General features: G+C 28.6%; 1 protein-coding gene across 1 annotated transcript; it reads right to left on the bottom strand.

Annotated features, from left to right (window-relative positions):
* Window positions 1-4057: 4057 nt before the first annotated feature.
* On the bottom strand, window positions 4058-5726 carry LOC136979569 (uncharacterized). Its single transcript, XM_067275580.1, has 5 exons — window positions 5571-5726; window positions 4984-5107; window positions 4741-4886; window positions 4537-4666; window positions 4058-4450 (listed from the first exon to the last, which is right to left on the bottom strand). The coding sequence occupies exons 1-5, from the start codon at window positions 5605-5607 to the stop codon at window positions 4207-4209; spliced, it is 681 nt and encodes a 226-aa protein (XP_067131681.1). The 5' UTR covers window positions 5608-5726; the 3' UTR covers window positions 4058-4206.
* Window positions 5727-18286: the final 12560 nt, after the last annotated feature.

Raw genomic sequence — 18286 nt, 5'->3', positions numbered from 1 at the left:
TAGTATTATGGTAAAGGTTAAACGTTCCACATTGTTATTTTATTCAATTGCAATTGTGCTCATAATAATCGCGAGAATACAGAGCTCTCACTCTGCCAGATAATTCACTGCAGGTGGTAGTAAGGAATTGTTTTTCGCAAAATTTCTGTAAATATATATATATATATACAAATTTTTAAAACCTCTGTTGGAATCACTTCAGAACGTATCAATTGAGGATTACTACAAAGCCCGCAGTTCAACAATTATTTATTTTTGAGACATATTAACAAAAAAACTAATAAGCAGGCTTAAATTAATAAATATAAATGCATTCCGGCATTCTGACAGTTTATGAGTTAATTATACTTTCTATTTGTAAAATTTCTTCAATCTTAACACAAAATAAGAAAAAAGTGAACTTTTAAAAAAATTGCGGGATTTCCCGGGATGAGAAAAATTTCCCGGGATATTTCCCGGGGTAAAAAAAACAGCCGGGATCCCGGGATCCCGTTTCAGAAACCCTAGTACACAGCCACTGGTGTTAACCGAGTATATCTCACTTAACCCAACATAATAATAAACACAAAATGCATTTGTCATTAAAACGATTTGTTAAATTTTCAGATTGATAATTTTTTAATTTTTTTCTCATTTATACCACTTTCTTATCATGTATTAACTTAGTTTTACGATCTGTAATTTGTACTTTTATAAATTTCTCAATAATAACTCTGTCTAATAATAAAAAGTTGTTTGTGAAACCAAAAGTAATTCTCTTCTTGCAGATTTTTCTCATGTCTCATACAACTCTCCAAAATTAAACTTGGTAAAAATCTAATGACTGTAAAAAGGGTAAAAAATGAGTTTTAACAGGTGCTTTTATAAGACTATGAAGTTTTGTATAGAATGTAATCTGGACCAATTGAGCTGTAAAATTTTTTTATGATATAGGAGAAGCTTAGGTGTCTCATACTACTCACCTTCTCCTATACGAAAAAAAGACAAAAATCTATAGACACATACTAAAATATATAGATCCTTTTTTTGGTACAAGTTTATAAATCTCCTGACTCAAAAATTATAACTGAATTTCTTACTTCTAAGAAAACGTAGTTATGGTTATAAAATACAAGAGGAAAAATGGTAATTTGAGGTCTACAAATGAAGCATTCATACAATTAAAATTTTATTTAAATCGAAGAATTTCAAGAATCGAAAGTTGTTTGATATTAGAAACTACAAGAAGGATATCGAGCTTAACCTTATCAATTTATGCGATTTGTAGTTTTCTATCTTTTAAACTTTTTAATATGACACAGAACTTTTTGAAAATCTTATTTTTTATTGAATTAATAATTAACAAGCAATTATTTATTGTGACATCGTCACAATGCCAGGTTTCAATTTCTAATCATATTTTTAATTTATTTAATTTAAACTGTATGCTCTCAACCTCAAATTAGTACTATAATGTTTTACCTTTGTACAGTACAGTACATCATACTTTTCCGTTAGCAATAGAGTCGTACCGGTCATCTATCTAACGCCTTCAGGGGAAAATTTTTGAATTAAAATAACGTGACTCCGGTTTGCATCGGAAGTTCGTATATAGTTAATCGAACCGGATATGAAAGTTTTCCATATCTGGTCTTGACTTTCGCGTATCTAACTTGTTTCGAGATTAAGTAAAGACAGACACCGGACAACAGAGGGAATTTGTGTCTACAAATTTTTAAATTGCAGCCCAAAAATGATTTTAAAGTAAGATTTGTACAGAGTAGAAGTCTTTAATAACTCAACGTTATATTCGAACACTGATTATGTACTTTCTATGTCTGTAAAGCACTGTGGATTGCTGGAAACTTATTTAAGCATTTATCAAATATAGTTTGTGTTTCCGTTTAATACTACTGATACTTAAATCGTTTTCACAAGCCGTAGATGGAGTTAAACGAAAGTAGAATTAGATAAAGATCGCACAGAATAGAAGAATCACTAACAACTATCATAGACAATCCAAGTGTGACCTTACTAAACACAATGTCATCTGTGGTCATTCGGTGAACAAGTCTGATGATCGTAGTAAGTTTAAGTTCCCTTTCGTAATTCTGTTGGAATTAAGAACGCCAGAAAATCAGTGATGAACTCGTTATTTGTCATCTTGAAAAAAAGACAAAACATGCTGGTAATCATCATAGCAAAATGCATATAAAAAATAAAATTATAGTTATTTAAATAGATTGATTAAAAATTTTGAGATAAAGTATTTAAATATTAAAATAATTTAACTTGTTAATTTAAACTTCAACTTAGTGAATTAAAAAATATACAGGGTGCGTAGAAAAGTTCCTTTAACCAGAAAATTCTTGCAAACGGAGTGAGCTACAGCTATGCAAGTGAGGTAACGGTATAGTAAAGCGACTATGCCCGACCTAACGCAAACAACAGCAGCGCCCCTAGTGGCGAAATTTGGAAAATAGGCAGTGCAAATCGAAAACGAAAACAGATAGAGCAAACTTTCCAATTAGAAAGTTTTAGAGCATCAATTAATTAGTACGAAACGACATGTGGTTCACACGGATAAGATAAATTGTCGCCAGTATACCCAAAAATGTCCGAAAGCGATGCACGCCATTTTGTGTGACGTTTGAAAGGAATAGCCATAGGTATGAAGAAATACGCACAATTTATTGCATAAAATACGTACTTATGTCAATACAGTTTGATAACATCACACAAAAAACAATGGAAAGGCAAACTGTCACACAGTGATAACAAGTTTTTGAACATACTCGACATTAACTTGTTATCACTGTGTGATAGTTTGCCTTTCCATTGTTTTTTGTGTGATGTTATCAAACTGTATTGACATAAGTACGTATTTTATGCAATAAATTGTGCGTATTTCTTCATACCTATGGCTATTCCTTTCAAACGTCACACAAAATGGCGTGCATCGCTTTCGGACATTTTTGGGTATACAGGCGACAATTTATCTTATCCGTGTGAACCACATGTCGTTTCGTACTAATTAATTGATGCTCTAAAACTTTCTAATTGGAAAGTTTGCTCTATCTGTTTTCGTTTTCGATTTGCACTGCCTATTTTCCAAATTTCGCCACTAGGGGCGCTGCTGTTGTTTGCGTTAGGTCGGGCATAGTCGCTTTACTATACCGTTACCTCACTTGCATAGCTGTAGCTCACTCTGTTCGCAAGAATTTTCTGGTTAAAGGGACTTTCCTATGCACCCTGTATATAATTTAAAGTAATTTATATTCGTCTATTTATATTTGTAATTCGTGTGATGAAATTGTTATATTCTATTAGTATGATACAATTATATCGCGCATGTCGGAAAACAAACCAAATGAGCGATATAACCGATAAATCTATTCACTTGCTTTATCTATTTTCAGTTTCCATGCTGATTTACTTTCTTATGGGTTGCTTTTTTACAACTCATAAAAAGATAAAAGGATGGTAATTTCAAAATCAATAATTTTATGTTAGTAGTATTCCAATGGCAACCGAGTTTTTAAAAATTATTGACTAAAGCTTGTTTATATTTGGAAAAAAAATGTCATTATTTTATCAAAATATAAGACCTTTACTAAATTATTTGAAGTATCCAACTTTCTTTGAATTAATTGTTTTATATTAAACATTTCTATTGTTAATTTCTTAATCTTCTTCATAAATATTCCTGATCTTTTGATTTTAAATTTGATAAATTGCATTTCTACACGAGGAAAATTACAACTGACAAGTTTCTAATAATAAACTAATAATGTTTAACAAGTAATCATTAATTTAATTAATTGTTAACACATGTTCAAATAATAATCATTTAATAGTTTTTCAAATTAAAATAAAATAGTTCTATTAAAAATTATTAATGATAATAGCGATAAAATTGCTTTAATTATTTTAGATAATTTTTAACAAGTTATTGAGTCTATTAAAAATATTAAAAAATGCTTTGTATATTAAATGTGCCACGTATATTTTAATTTTAAAATTTTATATTTTGATGTATCTTTTAAAAAAAGAGATAAAAGGCATTAAAAATTATAAATATTATTTACAAATGAGTTTTATTTTGTCATTTTCAATAAATGTACATCTCAATTTGTAGAAATATTAATTACCAATTTTTTACTTTAAAATAGGAATTATTTCATTTACAAGATAGGAAATCTTGAATATATTTTACATTTTGACTTCTTAGTTCGCACTAAACATGTTAACGATCTGATTCAATGGACTGTCGTTATTTCCTTTTGGTTGTGTTCCAACTGGAGGAAGCAAAGGTTTGCAAGTTGCATCTTCGGGAGTGAAGTTTTGGCAGATGATATCGGGCAAATTAGAAGCAAAGAATGAGATAAATGTCAAAACGAAATCTCTGGCTTCGGCTCCGCATTTGTTTTCAATATAACTGGTTCCACATAAGCGGAATCTGCGGTAAGTACTATAAGAACAAATAATGCAACGTTTTAAAATTATGCTAATTTTTAAATTTATTTAATTAATTCTGGATAACGAACGATGTTTTACCAGCAAGCGAGATTTATTCTGTCCTTTGCTTCAACTGTGGGAATTTTTTCAATAGCAGCGCGAGCGTCAGTAGTGCAAGCTGCTTGTTCGCTCCATACCTCAGCCAGACAAGAAGAGTGTTTCAATAAAGCTACAGAAAGAATTAACATTAATTTTTAAATAAATATAAGTAAACATATTTTAAAAATTGTGCGATTAACTTACTTTTTCTCAATTCATTTCCTGGTGTGCAAAAGCCCTTCAAATTTTCTTGAGATTCTGCGGTGGCGAATGAGATCAGTTGCTTATACAATGGAGTGGCGCATTTGTTTGTGTAGTTGTTAGCGCAGTCGACTGTTTCTTTCAGATATCTGCAACACATCGGTAATAAATTGTTAGAAATTCAACGCTCATCTGTACAAATTTGTAAGATTGTATTGATAGATATAAGGAGATAGACATCCTTACGTGCATTGGGTATCGATTTCGGCTTCGTTCTGTGGTACGGGATTATTCTGTAAAGCCAATAAGCCAGTTGCAGCACATAAATCCATTTCTCTCCAATGGCAACTTTCTTGTTTTGATAGTTGCACTGCAACAGAGAAAAATTAAATCATTAAAGCTCGATATTAAAATTTCGAAATTAATAAATTTTTGTTCTTAGAAATTAATAAATAAATTACCAACAAAGTAAATTTCTTAAATTAAAATTATTATAACTATTTGTTTTTGCTTATCAGCCATAATTAAGATCTATTTTGTAAAGACACGAATTATAGAAAAAATAAACTTTACAGACTTAAATTAATTAAAGAAATAAGTTTAATTAAATTTAAACGCGTTAAATTACTATTTTTTAAATATTTAATACTATTTTTAATGATTAAAATTTTGATTTATTGTAAAGTTTTAGAAATTTTAATTCAAAATTTTTTATTTATTAAATACTATACCCGTATGTATGTATAGTACATCAATAAGTGATGTTTAAATACAATGGTAGATATAGTTGTAAAAATACTAATAAAATTATAATATATTAATTGATTACTTACCGAAAGCAACAATAAGGAGAATAGACAAGACCTTCATGTTGAACTTGTGTAGTTACTTGTTGTGACTGAAGTAAAGACAATTGTGACTGTCGAGATATCTTGCCACGTATTTATAGTTGAAGAAGTTCTAATTTTCCTTTCTTTTGATGATTATTTTTAGAAAGCAACCTCAACGTATTACAGGTTTGCCCAATAGAAGTGAAGGATACTTAACCTTGAAAATTTTAAAAACAGAAATCATTTCCAATGAAATTCTGACGTTGTAATGGAAAGTAACAAGAAATTTCGTCATAATTGTTGTTAAGTAAATAAAATAAAGTAAAAGGAAATATCCGCTGTTTTCCTGTAGAGAATATATTTTGTGTTCAGAGCCGTATGATTATTTAATTTTTATTTGTTTACTCAATTTAATTATAATAAATCTCTTTAATTTTTAATTTATCGAATAAATTATAGATATACTTTAAAAAATTTAGTTAATATTATTCTTGTACAATTTGATTAATTCTAAAATTAGTTTCTTAATATCTTTATAAAATAAATTAAGAAAATATTTCGAAATTTTACTGTATTTATTCCTACTTTATATACCTTCAATCATGTTTTTAATATATTATTTATTACTAAAGAGATATTATATTAATAAATATGCATCTTAAATTGCCCAATCTTAAAGGACTTTAGTTCTTTATAATTTGAAATAATTTAGTAAAAATAAGACTTAAAAATTTTGTTTTTTGTTCGTTTAATTATAGAAAATTTCTTCAGCCTTTAGATTTTCGAACAAATTGTTTTTCTTGATACTAATTAGGCAATTTATACTTTTAAAATATTATTAATTCCAGAATTAACCGTTAAATGTTATTTATACGTACATTTTTAAAATTATTTTTTTCTATTTATTTGCGTTTAATATTATCTGATAGGCCTACTTCAGATGGGAGAAAAATACATTTTCTAGGATTTGTAAATTTTATTAACATTTTTTAAAAATTAAAAATATGTTTATTTATTGAATTAAAAATAAAATCTTAAAATTGTCAGAAAAATTATTTCACTTGAACATTTTATATAATTATAAATAATATTAATGAAGGTGAGTGAGTCACCTTATTGTCATTTTATTGAAAGGAAAAAATGAAACGATGGGGAAAAACCGGAATTGCAATATTCCGGTTCACTTCGAACTGGTTTGAAATGAATGGAATAATGCCAATAGTTTATGGATAAAATTTGATTTATTTTATTTTGTGGCTTGATAAGGTCTAAGGAAATGTTTGTATTAATATATTTTTGCATCTGTTCTTTTGATAAATGATCAGTATATTTTAATCGAAATTTTTTTATTATACCTTACATCTCTAGTATATATTTTCTTGCACTATAAAACTAAAATTTAATTTAAAACATTTTTACGTTATATTTTAGACTGTTTTAATAGTTTTTCTTTCACGTATAAGCAGCGGCTTACCCGTGTACAAGTGGATTGAGAAGCTTCCGTGGGATAGAGAATCATCCCAAACAGTCGTGAAAAACACATCTTAGGATAATAAGAAACAAAGTTTTCAAACACGTATTCTTCTTTAATGAATTTATAGTTTAATTTAACATATATTCGTCATTGCGATACGAGAGCCTTTGTTTTCTATGGGTCTGATTGACTTGTGGGCTTGTATTCACTGCACATTTTGCATTCCCGATTGTTACGCCTCTGTTTATAAGTGTTTATATAGCATATTTCTGTCAGAAACGTTTTAATGACATAAAAATTACATAAAAATATCGTTAGATTTTTGAACAGTAGAACCTCACCATAGGCGACAAATTTCTGCTCGGAGACGTCTCTCAGCGGAAATTTGCCTAAAATAGTGAACCCTATTAATTATTAAGTAATGTATTTCCTATACTAACAAACCTATCATACATTTTAAAATAAAATTATAAGACAAGTAAACATTAGATTAACAATGTATATCATAACACTAACTAAAATTCTTTTGAAAGTAGACTTTTTCTTTTCTCACTAAATCTAAAACTTTAGGGTAATTTTTCCTGTAACGTAGACACTTTACGGTTTATTTTTGACTTATCAGAGCTTCGAGCAACAATATCCATGCTTCTTTGAGTCAAGTCTGAAGAGTAATTAGCGTAAATGAAACAAAAACAAGTATCACACGAACACGTATTACAAGCAAGAACTCCGGACAAACATTGATATGAGTCCCAGTGTTTAGTGCAAAACAAAGAAATGAGTCTTTCCCAGAATGAGCTTGAATGAGCGAGATGCTAGGAGACTTCATCACCTTAAAAATTGCCAAGGATTTGGCACACAATTAAGAATTTTTACTTCACGTATTTTTCATTTTCTTCTTTTTTTCCAATAGTGTTTTTTTTTTCTTTTTTAAACCTGAAACTGCGTGTGGCCAATCCTATTGTAATCGATATTTTCATGTTTCAAATTGTTGGACTTTTAACTAACAAATAATATCTAAAAGTGTAAACTGATACATGTGAAACATACCTAATATCTCCACGTAATTTTATTTGATTTGAAGACAGATACAAACCCACGTGATTTGGTTAAGAAACCAATCAGGGCTCACCCTGATTAGCTCCTATCGATTAGCCAAGTACCTTTTCCTTGTTATCTTATTATGACGGACATACAGTTTGTATAATAGAATTTATACTTTACATCAATGTTTTACGCCTTCTACTAATTTTGAATATTTCAAAATAAACGAAAAATTAGTATATAATTCTCGCTATAAACCAAAAATTATTAACTTTAAAAAACTTAAATCATTATTGTTTTTTTTTAATTTTAAGCATACTTTGTAAAATGTCACAGAACCTCATCCTAAATATATCCTCACTTTTTATGTAAAGAGAGACTGTTAATGCTTTAAATACTTAATACAAAAATGAATACTTTTATAGTAAAATAATATTATGTTATATTAAAATTTTTTATAACAAAATGCAATATTTTTAGAACGTTTTTAATATACTGTATTTATTTCAAGCAGAGCCTTTAAGAGATCGAAAGATGCTCGCTCTTTAACGCTGCCAGTACATTAAAAAGTAATCCGAAAAATTGTTATATCTTTAATTAATAAAAGATTTTTCTTTAATATACAGTACAATAAATGCGATGGAATAAATTATTTGTAACAAATGTTTTCGAAGCCATCGAAACTGTGAAGCACGAGCTAAATGTCACTCGCTTTAGGGTCGTATTTCAAAAATCTTCATAACAATAAATTTTCAATTCCTAAAACATATAATTTTTCTATAATATAATTTTAAAAACAATTTCTAATTATTATAATATTAAGCAAATTTCAAATTTAATTTATTTAAAAAGCATCATGGCCTTAGACCTTTTACATCGGAAAGTAAACACAATCTTTTTAATTTTGACATATTTTTTCCTTATATTTTTATTTATTAAAAAATAAAACATTTGATATTTATGAAAAAACATTTAATTGAGACGATTTACATTCAATAGTTTTGTCCTAAATTTCTCCAAACAGGTCTACAATTATTTTTTCTTTCTCTAAAGCTATTTACTTTATAAGTGCCTTATAGAACTTTAAATTAATTTAAATGTATATATATTTAAATAAAATTTACTATAATTTAATAACACATAAATACATTTAAACATCATATTTTATTCTCAATTATTATTTTATTGACATTATTGTGTAATATAAATTTACAAAATACTTTCCAGACTTCTATTGGTCAAGGTTAAAGTTTTATATTTACATTTATTAATCGGTTATTTTTCCACCTTGAAATGTGTTTCGAGATTTAACAAGTAAAATAGGTCGTTGGTGACGTAAGAATCTTAATAGTAATTTTATGTATGACGTGATTGTTTTAAACTTAAAAAGTTTCTGTCGTACACGTGTTTGAAGCATGTGCTTGTAATTAATTAATTAAAATTTATTTATCAGTTTGAAAAATTGTAAAATTAGATACTTATATTTATATTGTAAAATATTAGTATCTAATTTACAATTAAAAATTACTATTTTAATTATTTTTATTATTATTAACAAAGTAATTTAAATGCAAGAAAAACCTTGATTCAGAATTTTTATGAAATTAAAAATTATGGTATTAACCTTAGTTTTTCATTTTTACATTCGTAAATTAATATATGATTATAAGAAATTTAAAATAGTATAATATTTATTTTTTTCTAACTTAAAAATAAATGTATTTATAAAAATAAAGTCGATAGAAACGACATATAACTCCAAATACCAATTTAAAAGATAGACTAGACCAACCGTGGCAAATCTTTTTGTGAAGATGTCAAAATTGAAATTTAGTAACTCGAAATGGTGGGTTAAATATTTGAGTAATTAACAAAATACCAAACATGCTTGAAAGTTTTATTTTATTTAACTTTTTAGTCTATATCAGGCCACAAGTCATGTTATTCATTGCCTGCCTAATGGCAATGAATGACGTAACCTGTCTCCCTTCAGTGTTGATTTTTTAGACAGGCAAGCAAATAATGTGGTGCGCTCACTTGCAATACTGTACACAGAAATAAAATCCGAATAAAGAGGAAAACAGGATGTGTGACAACTAAACTTTTTATGGAAACGGGGGCAATCACATGGGATATGCTGGATAACTAAGCAGCCGAATTTTAGGGGCCAGATTAGCAAAAATGTACTGTATTATGTACATGTTATTTGCTAATAGTGGTGATTTTAAATTTTTCAAGACTTAGGCAAGCATAAACTTGTGTGTCCCATTTTTTTAAATATAAGTAGGGCCTATATATAATATAAAGTACTTATATATAATTTTGTGCAAGGTCCTACTATTGTCTAAGTCCTTTTATATAAGATTATGTAATTTAAGACCCTTTAAACATAATATACAGTCAATATTATGTATTATCTAGCTAATATTGGATTCCGAAAACTAAATCAACACCAAGTATTAATAAGCATATACATTTGTGAGTGCTTGAAACTAAGAAAGGCCGCGAGGTCCTAGGAAAAATTTTTATCATAGGAGCACGCACGTAATTAATTTAAATTTATATGCATGATTATATACTTTTCATTACGCCGACCCTGTTGTCAAGCGGGACTAAGGCCAAAGAGGAAGACTTTATATTTATTATAAGAAATAAGCTAAATGGTAAAATCTAAATATAAAAAATAGTACTTGTAAATACTTAACGTTACAAAATCGTTTATACTTTTAATTTATAAGATTCTTTTATACTTAATATTTAAACTTTATCGCATAAAAAAATCTCAAAAACGAAATCATCATTAAAATATTGTAAAGTAGGAGAATTGCATATAAATAAAATTGAAGTTTATAAACTTATTAGTGAATTACGTAATTATATTTTTATTCCATTTCTATCTTCCATTTTTATCAATGATAAATAGTTTAAATTATTTTAAATAAAAATATAATTCAAAATAATAATAAATACAAAATAGATAAATATAAAAATGTTAATTTTTTTCTTAATTTTTTAAATAATAAAAAAATTATTAGCATTAAAATCTAATTAAATCCGTTTGTGTGATGGATTTAAAACAGTTTTTTAAATTTTATTTTAACACATTTTTGAAATTTTTACATCTATTTTTAACAAAATAAACCTGATATTTCAAAAAACAATAAATTATTTAAAATACTAATATTAACTAATTATTAATATAAATCAATAAAAGCTTTAAGATTGCGTTAATTATACTGTATAAAGGGATCCATTTAAACATTTATCCAAGGACAAAAGAGATCATTCCATCATTGAAAAATTGTTTGCAGGTAATGCTTATTTTGTTTCGTTATTGAAGTAGGGAATGAATTTAATTAAGACGATTTGGTATAACGTACAAATAATCTCTGACTGTAAACAATAAAGACAGCAATGAAGAAATTAATACAAACGAGTAAGCTTTATTTTATTAGAAAACATGTTCAAAACGACCCCGTTCAGCGACAGTACAAAGATATAAAAATTGATAAGAGGGCATATAGCATTTCTGATGTCGCCGTTTCATCGGCCTCTCGTATGCGTCTCCAGTTTGTCAACATCACGCAGCATCGAATGGATCACATACTAATGCCTTAAGATAACCTCAGGAAAAATCCAGAAGAATCCTTTCTGAGAAACGTGGTGGCCATGAAACAGAGCAGCGTCGTCCTATCCAGAGGTTGCCAAACCTCTCTTAGAGCTAGTTACGCACGTCTTTCCGAGAATGAGGTGGCGCGTCATTGTGTAGATATCAAACCTGCTGTAGTTACGTCAATGACATTCCGAGTCATTCGAACCATTCGTCCACCGTCGTGTTTAGGATAGCCAAATATCGACTATTGTTCTTGGTGTCGTCAATGAATACGAGACCAAGATTCCCCCCCCCAAATTCCACATCAGACGCACTTGATATCGCGGATAAAACACGCTTGTGTTGCGTTGCGTCAGTCCATAAAATGTGCCTAATGATTTATAGTTCGTCATGCTGTAAATTTAATATCACGTTGCAGCACTAAAATTGCTGTAAGGCATCCTCTGCATGTTGTGGTCGTTGCACGTACGATCGGAATGGATGCTTATCGTGACGAATAATATACGGTGTATTTGTCCGCTGCAGTCCACAACCTAACCTAACCTAATACAGTACTTGTAAAACATCTGTTTAGTGTCTGGATAGACGTTTAAGTAGACACCATGTATGTAATATACAGTATCTTTAATATCATCATAAAAAAAATACGGTACAAATTAAAGTTGATTACATGTAAACGAAAAATATCGCACTAACGACGCCATTAAAAGAACATAATTAACAGAAAATTGTAATTTCATTAACTTACATTATTTATTAAATTAAAAAAATCCAGCAACGAGTTGCGTAACTTTCCCGGCCAGATTTTAAAATTGTGTGTGGCACCACCTGTTATGAAAATTTATTTTAAAAATAACTTTTATAATTAACTATTATAAAATGGCAAAAAGTTTTGAGGGTGAGATGAATTTTATATAAAAAACCTAAATGCTAATAACGAGTAAAATCTTCATTAAGTTCGATCCCACTTGAGATTGGAGAAATGACTTCCTCTATATTCCAACCCCTCGATCTTTAACAACAAAAATTTAATAGCATTAATCCCCTAATACACAAACATCCCTACAAAATCTTAGAAATGTTTGACAAAAAGAACGGGAGTTAAGTTTAAAAGAAGGTGAACAAATTCGTGCCTCCCCACACTTGCGCACACACACACATACAAACATCCATATATAGGAAAGAAAAAATAGTTATTACTTTTTTTGGCTGTTATATATAACAGAGGAAAAGTATGGCGATCGGTCAAAGAAATTTCCCCTGATTTTTACATTTTTGGACTCAGGGGTTCTTGAAACGTCGAGAAATGCAAAAATTTTCGGCGGTAATTTCTGTATGTATAGATATTAGTTGTGTGGAAGGGGGCGCGATTTTGTTCACCTGTTTGAAGCTTAATAACTCCTGTACTTTTTGTCGAAAATCTATGAAATTTTGCAGGTAGGTTTGTTTATTAGGGGGATTGATGCTATTGAATTTTGGGGTTGAAGGTCGTGGAGTGGGGAGATAATGGAGGTAGTGTGTATATCTCCAGTAGAATCAAACTTAATGACGATTTTATTCTTTATTAGCATTTACAATTTTTTTATAAAACTCATCCCTACACTCAAAATTAAGGTTTTTGACATTTTATAATAGTTAAAAATATATCATATTTTATTTAAAAAAAAAAAAAAAACATTTTAACACATGGCACCACCAAATGTTGCCGGGAAAGTTAAGCAACTCTTTGCTTGATTTTTTCATTTCTCGACGTTTCAAGGTCTCTCGAGTACAAAAATGTAAAAATCTTGGAGGTAGTTTTTTGACCGATCGCCATACTTTCCCTCTGTTATATATAATAGCCTGGAAAGTAAAATGTATACTATATAAATATATTTTGTAATAACATATTTTTAGACAATTTTTCATGTTTCATTATACTTTAATATAGAATTAGCTATAAAAGAGACACACTATTATATAAGGAAATTTATATATATTTAGATAAAGCAATTAGTATTTTATGCAATGTTTTACATAGCATGTACTGTACGTAAGATATATTATAAAATTTATTACGTTACATGTATACAAATACGAACACGTAGGAATCAACACACAGGAATATATATCTTATACATTCCTATGTGTTGATATAAAGAAATTGATATTATATCTATATAATATTAATTATTAATCAATGTATGCTAATACGAGGTGTATTACAATATACTAAGGCAAGTAATGAAAGAAAGATGATTGTAAATTATTCATGATTTTATAACCTTGATTTGTTTGACTAATTAAACATGGTATACAGCATTTCATTTTATTCTAAGAAATGAACCAGAATTTCCCAACAATAAAATTATGATAGTATAGTAGCAATAAAAAAATTAAAGAAACAAATTAAGAAATGTTTTAGTAGTAATTATTGAAATTTTAATTGAAATAAGTGATGTAATTTTTGTAATCACATTTTTTAAATATATTCAACACACGATTTGATTTTTCTTATGATTCTTTATCATTGTAATTGTTTAATTTTAATGTCGTTTTTTCACAGTTAAATATTTTGAGATTTTTAAATATATTTAACTATAAACAATGGAATTAAATTATTTATTGATAGCACAAAAAAAGATTTTTTATTGAAGAAATATATTTTGAGAATTATATCACTTAATCTATGAACTGTATAATTGGGCGTTATTCTTATTTACAGTTATATAGGAAAAAACAATGTGTTTTGCCCTATTACAAGAGGTTCAAAATTTACAAAGTTTAGTATAAACACAATGAATAAAGATTATTATGATTTAATAGTGAATTAAATAACTTTTTTAAAATCAAATTAGCTAAATAATTTCTATAATTAACCATCTTTCGATTTTTCAGAAATTAATAAAGGTGCTGTATATAAATATAAGAAACTAGCAGGTAGGCCCGGCGTTGCTCGGGCAAAAGTAACGATAGCGAAGATTAAGATTATTACGTTATAGTCACAAAAGAAAAAGACTTAGTTCGTTGATGAAATTACTATTTCTAAAGAAAGGTCGAATTTGAAAATCGAATGTTCTAATATTGTTCGATTTTCACAACGTGTTCTGATTTTATCGTTCGATTTTCATCGAATGTTCTAAAGAAGAAAAGTCGAGAAAAACCGAACTAATGTGTTTAAATTTGAAAATCGAATGTGTTATAACATATTACTCTTTTTTTTTTTTTTCCAGAACCCATAAATCTTGCACGTCGCTTTCTCTTGTTCTCCATTGTTACTTAACACTTCCATTGTTGACACTTCCATTGTTACTTAACACTTTGGTACTTAAATTTGGTACCCTAACTGCGTACCAAATTTCAACTTTCAACTCCTAACCGTTTGGGCTCTGCACTGATTATTATTATTATTATCAACTCGTCTCGATTATATACATAGATTTATTAAATATTAATTTTATAATTAATCTGTTTATATTCATTTTCATATGAAATACTACAGAATTCTAGTATTTGATTATCCCAGCAGGGTTGACAAGAGGAAGAAGTCAGGGATGTAAAAGGAGCCAGACACTTTTATTATTCCATACCTGTAATGTGAATTCGATAAAAATTTATTATTCTACAAATAAGTGAAATATTTGTATTGAAATATTATAGTTAGAGAATACTTGTTTCCAAAATTGAATCTCCATGTGATCCTCTTTTCATGGCTCTGAATGAAAAGCAGAATGAAAAAGCTTCTTGTTCTTTTAATATTGAATAAGAATAAAAGCAGCTATTTCCATTCTTGTTTAAAATCATTTAATATGTGAATCGCTAAATATATAAAAAAATGAAAAATAATTTGTGTAATCAAAGGGCGTATTGCTTGGTTGTTTTATTCAGCCATATAACCAGTTTTATTTGAAATGGACTACATTATTGGTTTTCTTATTCAGCTGTATTAACTAAAACATTCCTTTCTACATTAAATAATCTGAGAAGAAATAGTTATTCAAAGCATACAGATAATCCAGTGCTTAAACTTGCATAGTACTCTGCCTAGTATATCATGGACTTGTATAGCAATTTTATATAAATTCGAATATTTACAATTCTTAAAAAGATAAAGCAATTTGATTATTAACGAAAGAAAAGGTTAGCTTTATCACAAAAACCGTATAACTTTCCCCTGGCAGTAAATGTAGACATACTCCAGGTAAGGTCATCATAAACAGCAAGAAAGGCAAATTGTTTCCAATTTGTAAGAAAACTTTTTACTAAAAGTATTCCGCTTGAGCTATGCTCTACAACAAAAATTCGGTCTATACGGTACACTGTAATAGACACCTTGATATATGTCTGGATATATCATTCCACTCAAAACGTGGGGGAATAAATTTATACGCACCCTGATTGGCCTGTAATCACCACTCTATGGGTCTTCGTTTTGTAGCAAACACGTCTGCAACTCGTTTGGGCACCGATAGACACCGACTAAAGTTTTGTGAAATGTTGGCCCAAGCGTCTTGAAGTACAGTCTTCAGCTGATCTTTTGTTCGGGGCTTATGTTTTTGCATCTTTTTCTTGAGGATATGCCACAGGGCCTTGATTGGGTTCAGATCGGTCGAATTTGAGACCCTTTCCAGAACCTCGACCATATTTACCTGTCTTTGATCAAACCTGATCAAAAACAAGTAGACTTATCCTTAAAATACTTGCAAGCAATAGACTATGCAGCGATCAGTCTACTGCTCGCAAGTATCTCAATAACATCGGATGTTCTCACGAACGAAGGTCACAGAAGTCAATGATGCGTCCGCAGAGGGGAGAAAATGGGCACTTGTCCTCCCCTGTCATCGAGTAAAAATTCCACAAATTACAATCGTAAAACTGAATCAGATATGTCACCTTACATCCTCGACGATGGGACGCTTTGACGCTGTACTGTATTCTGTAATCTACTTGTGAATAAAAACCCCAAGAAATTAAATAATTACATAATAATTTATTCAAGTGTTTATTTGTCTCCAAGCTTTGCTCCTCTGGAAAATTTTCTGCGGAAGGCTATGCCTGAAAATATCTTTTTTATTAAATTTATCAAACAAATCATTGATATATTTTCAACAAGTATTTTATATTATTATCTATATTTAATTTCATTTTGATATTATCGAATAGTTAGTTATTATTTCATAATGTCAAAATTTTGTTTTATAATCTGATGTCACTATTGTTTCTTGAACGATATAAACTTCTTATTTATTTTCCCATTTCGTTTAAGGTTTTTCCCGTTTTCAGAGAACAAAACAATGACTATTTTAATGGATTTATAAATACAAATTTATAATAACCTTTTTGACTTTCCTCTAGCTAAGTTAATCCAGTCCAGTTAATCACTTAAGTCTGCATCTTAAATATTAAATTATTATATAAAGAAATTAAATGATAATTACGTAAATTAAATTTGTGTGTAAATAGTTACAAAATAAAAACAGATTGACTCCAATTTTGCTTCTATTATTATGATTAAACTTTTAAAAGTTGTTACAATTTTAACTAAAATAGGGAATTTTTCAGAGGAAATAATCCACAAGATTTTTATCCGTACAGGTATCCTCCATTAACGCGATTAATTAATCCCTCGATCATACCTCGTATTTTAATCCAATATAGTGGTACCTCGGTTTCTGACCGAACAATCATGACCCGCTAGAACAAATTTTCGGTTAATAACAAATATTTTTATTTTAATTTCCTCATTCGTAAGAAAAGCATTCTATGATAAAAATAAGTAACTAATTTAAAAATAAAATGAAATCTTAGAGCTGCCTACCTTTGCCAGACAAAATTGTACTCGATCCAGTTTATTTGCTCACTTAATGCATACATCATTTCACACACTAAGATTTGTTGCAAGTTCACGAGTTATTGTTATTTGTCGATTTTCAACAATTTCTTCCTGAAATTTTTCTTCGTCAACAGTTTTTGGGTGTCTCATACATTTTGTATCCTTTAGTTCAAAATTTCCAGAACAAAACTTTCAAAAACATATTTGACACGTCCGACGTTTAGAAGCATCTTCCCCATATATTACGAGTATTTTTTTAACTATTTATATAGCGTTATATCCCTCACGAAATTTGAAAAGCATAATTTGCCCGATATATATTTCGATTGATTTTACGCAAACAAAATGTGAAGTAAAGTTTTAAAGTAAGCTTGTAAACAAAGAATACAATATCACAGCAGTGATGTGTTAAATCTCACAACTATCGTAATTAAACTACTATACGTATCAATATCGAAAATCACCCTCGGCATGAAAATAGCAAATTCGCCAACACTATTTGCTGTGAAATACATATCTATGTTAAGTAAAGACTGCTGCTTAAAGCCACGTTAATTAACAAACACAGTAGACCTATATTACTTTTTAAATTTAATTTACATTAATACAATCACCCAATAGAAATTTAATTAAACAAAATGATATCAATAAATTGTATTAATATAATTAAATATAATTTATAATATATTTTAATTTGAATCTCAATTGCAAGTTTTCTCATTCATTTCTTTCGATAGCTCAATAAATTACATTAATAAATTACTAGTTAATTTTAA

Source organism: Centruroides vittatus, unplaced genomic scaffold (assembly GCF_030686945.1).
Source record: "Centruroides vittatus isolate TY-2023 unplaced genomic scaffold, ASM3068694v2 contig_628, whole genome shotgun sequence".
In the NCBI taxonomy this organism is placed as follows: Eukaryota; Metazoa; Arthropoda; class Arachnida; order Scorpiones; family Buthidae; genus Centruroides; species Centruroides vittatus.
This window is presented reverse-complemented; position numbering and strand designations above follow the sequence as displayed.

Coding starts and splice junctions, on each gene's coding strand:
- LOC136979569 (XM_067275580.1), bottom strand. CDS start 5,607: ATGAAGGTCTTGTCTATTCTCCTTATTGTTGCTTTCG. Junction 5,108..5,570: donor TCTCCTTATTGTTGCTTTCG/GTAAGTAATCAA, acceptor TCTCTGTTGCAG/TGCAACTATCAAAACAAGAA. Junction 4,451..4,536: donor AGAATAAATCTCGCTTGCTG/GTAAAACATCGT, acceptor TTGTTCTTATAG/TACTTACCGCAGATTCCGCT.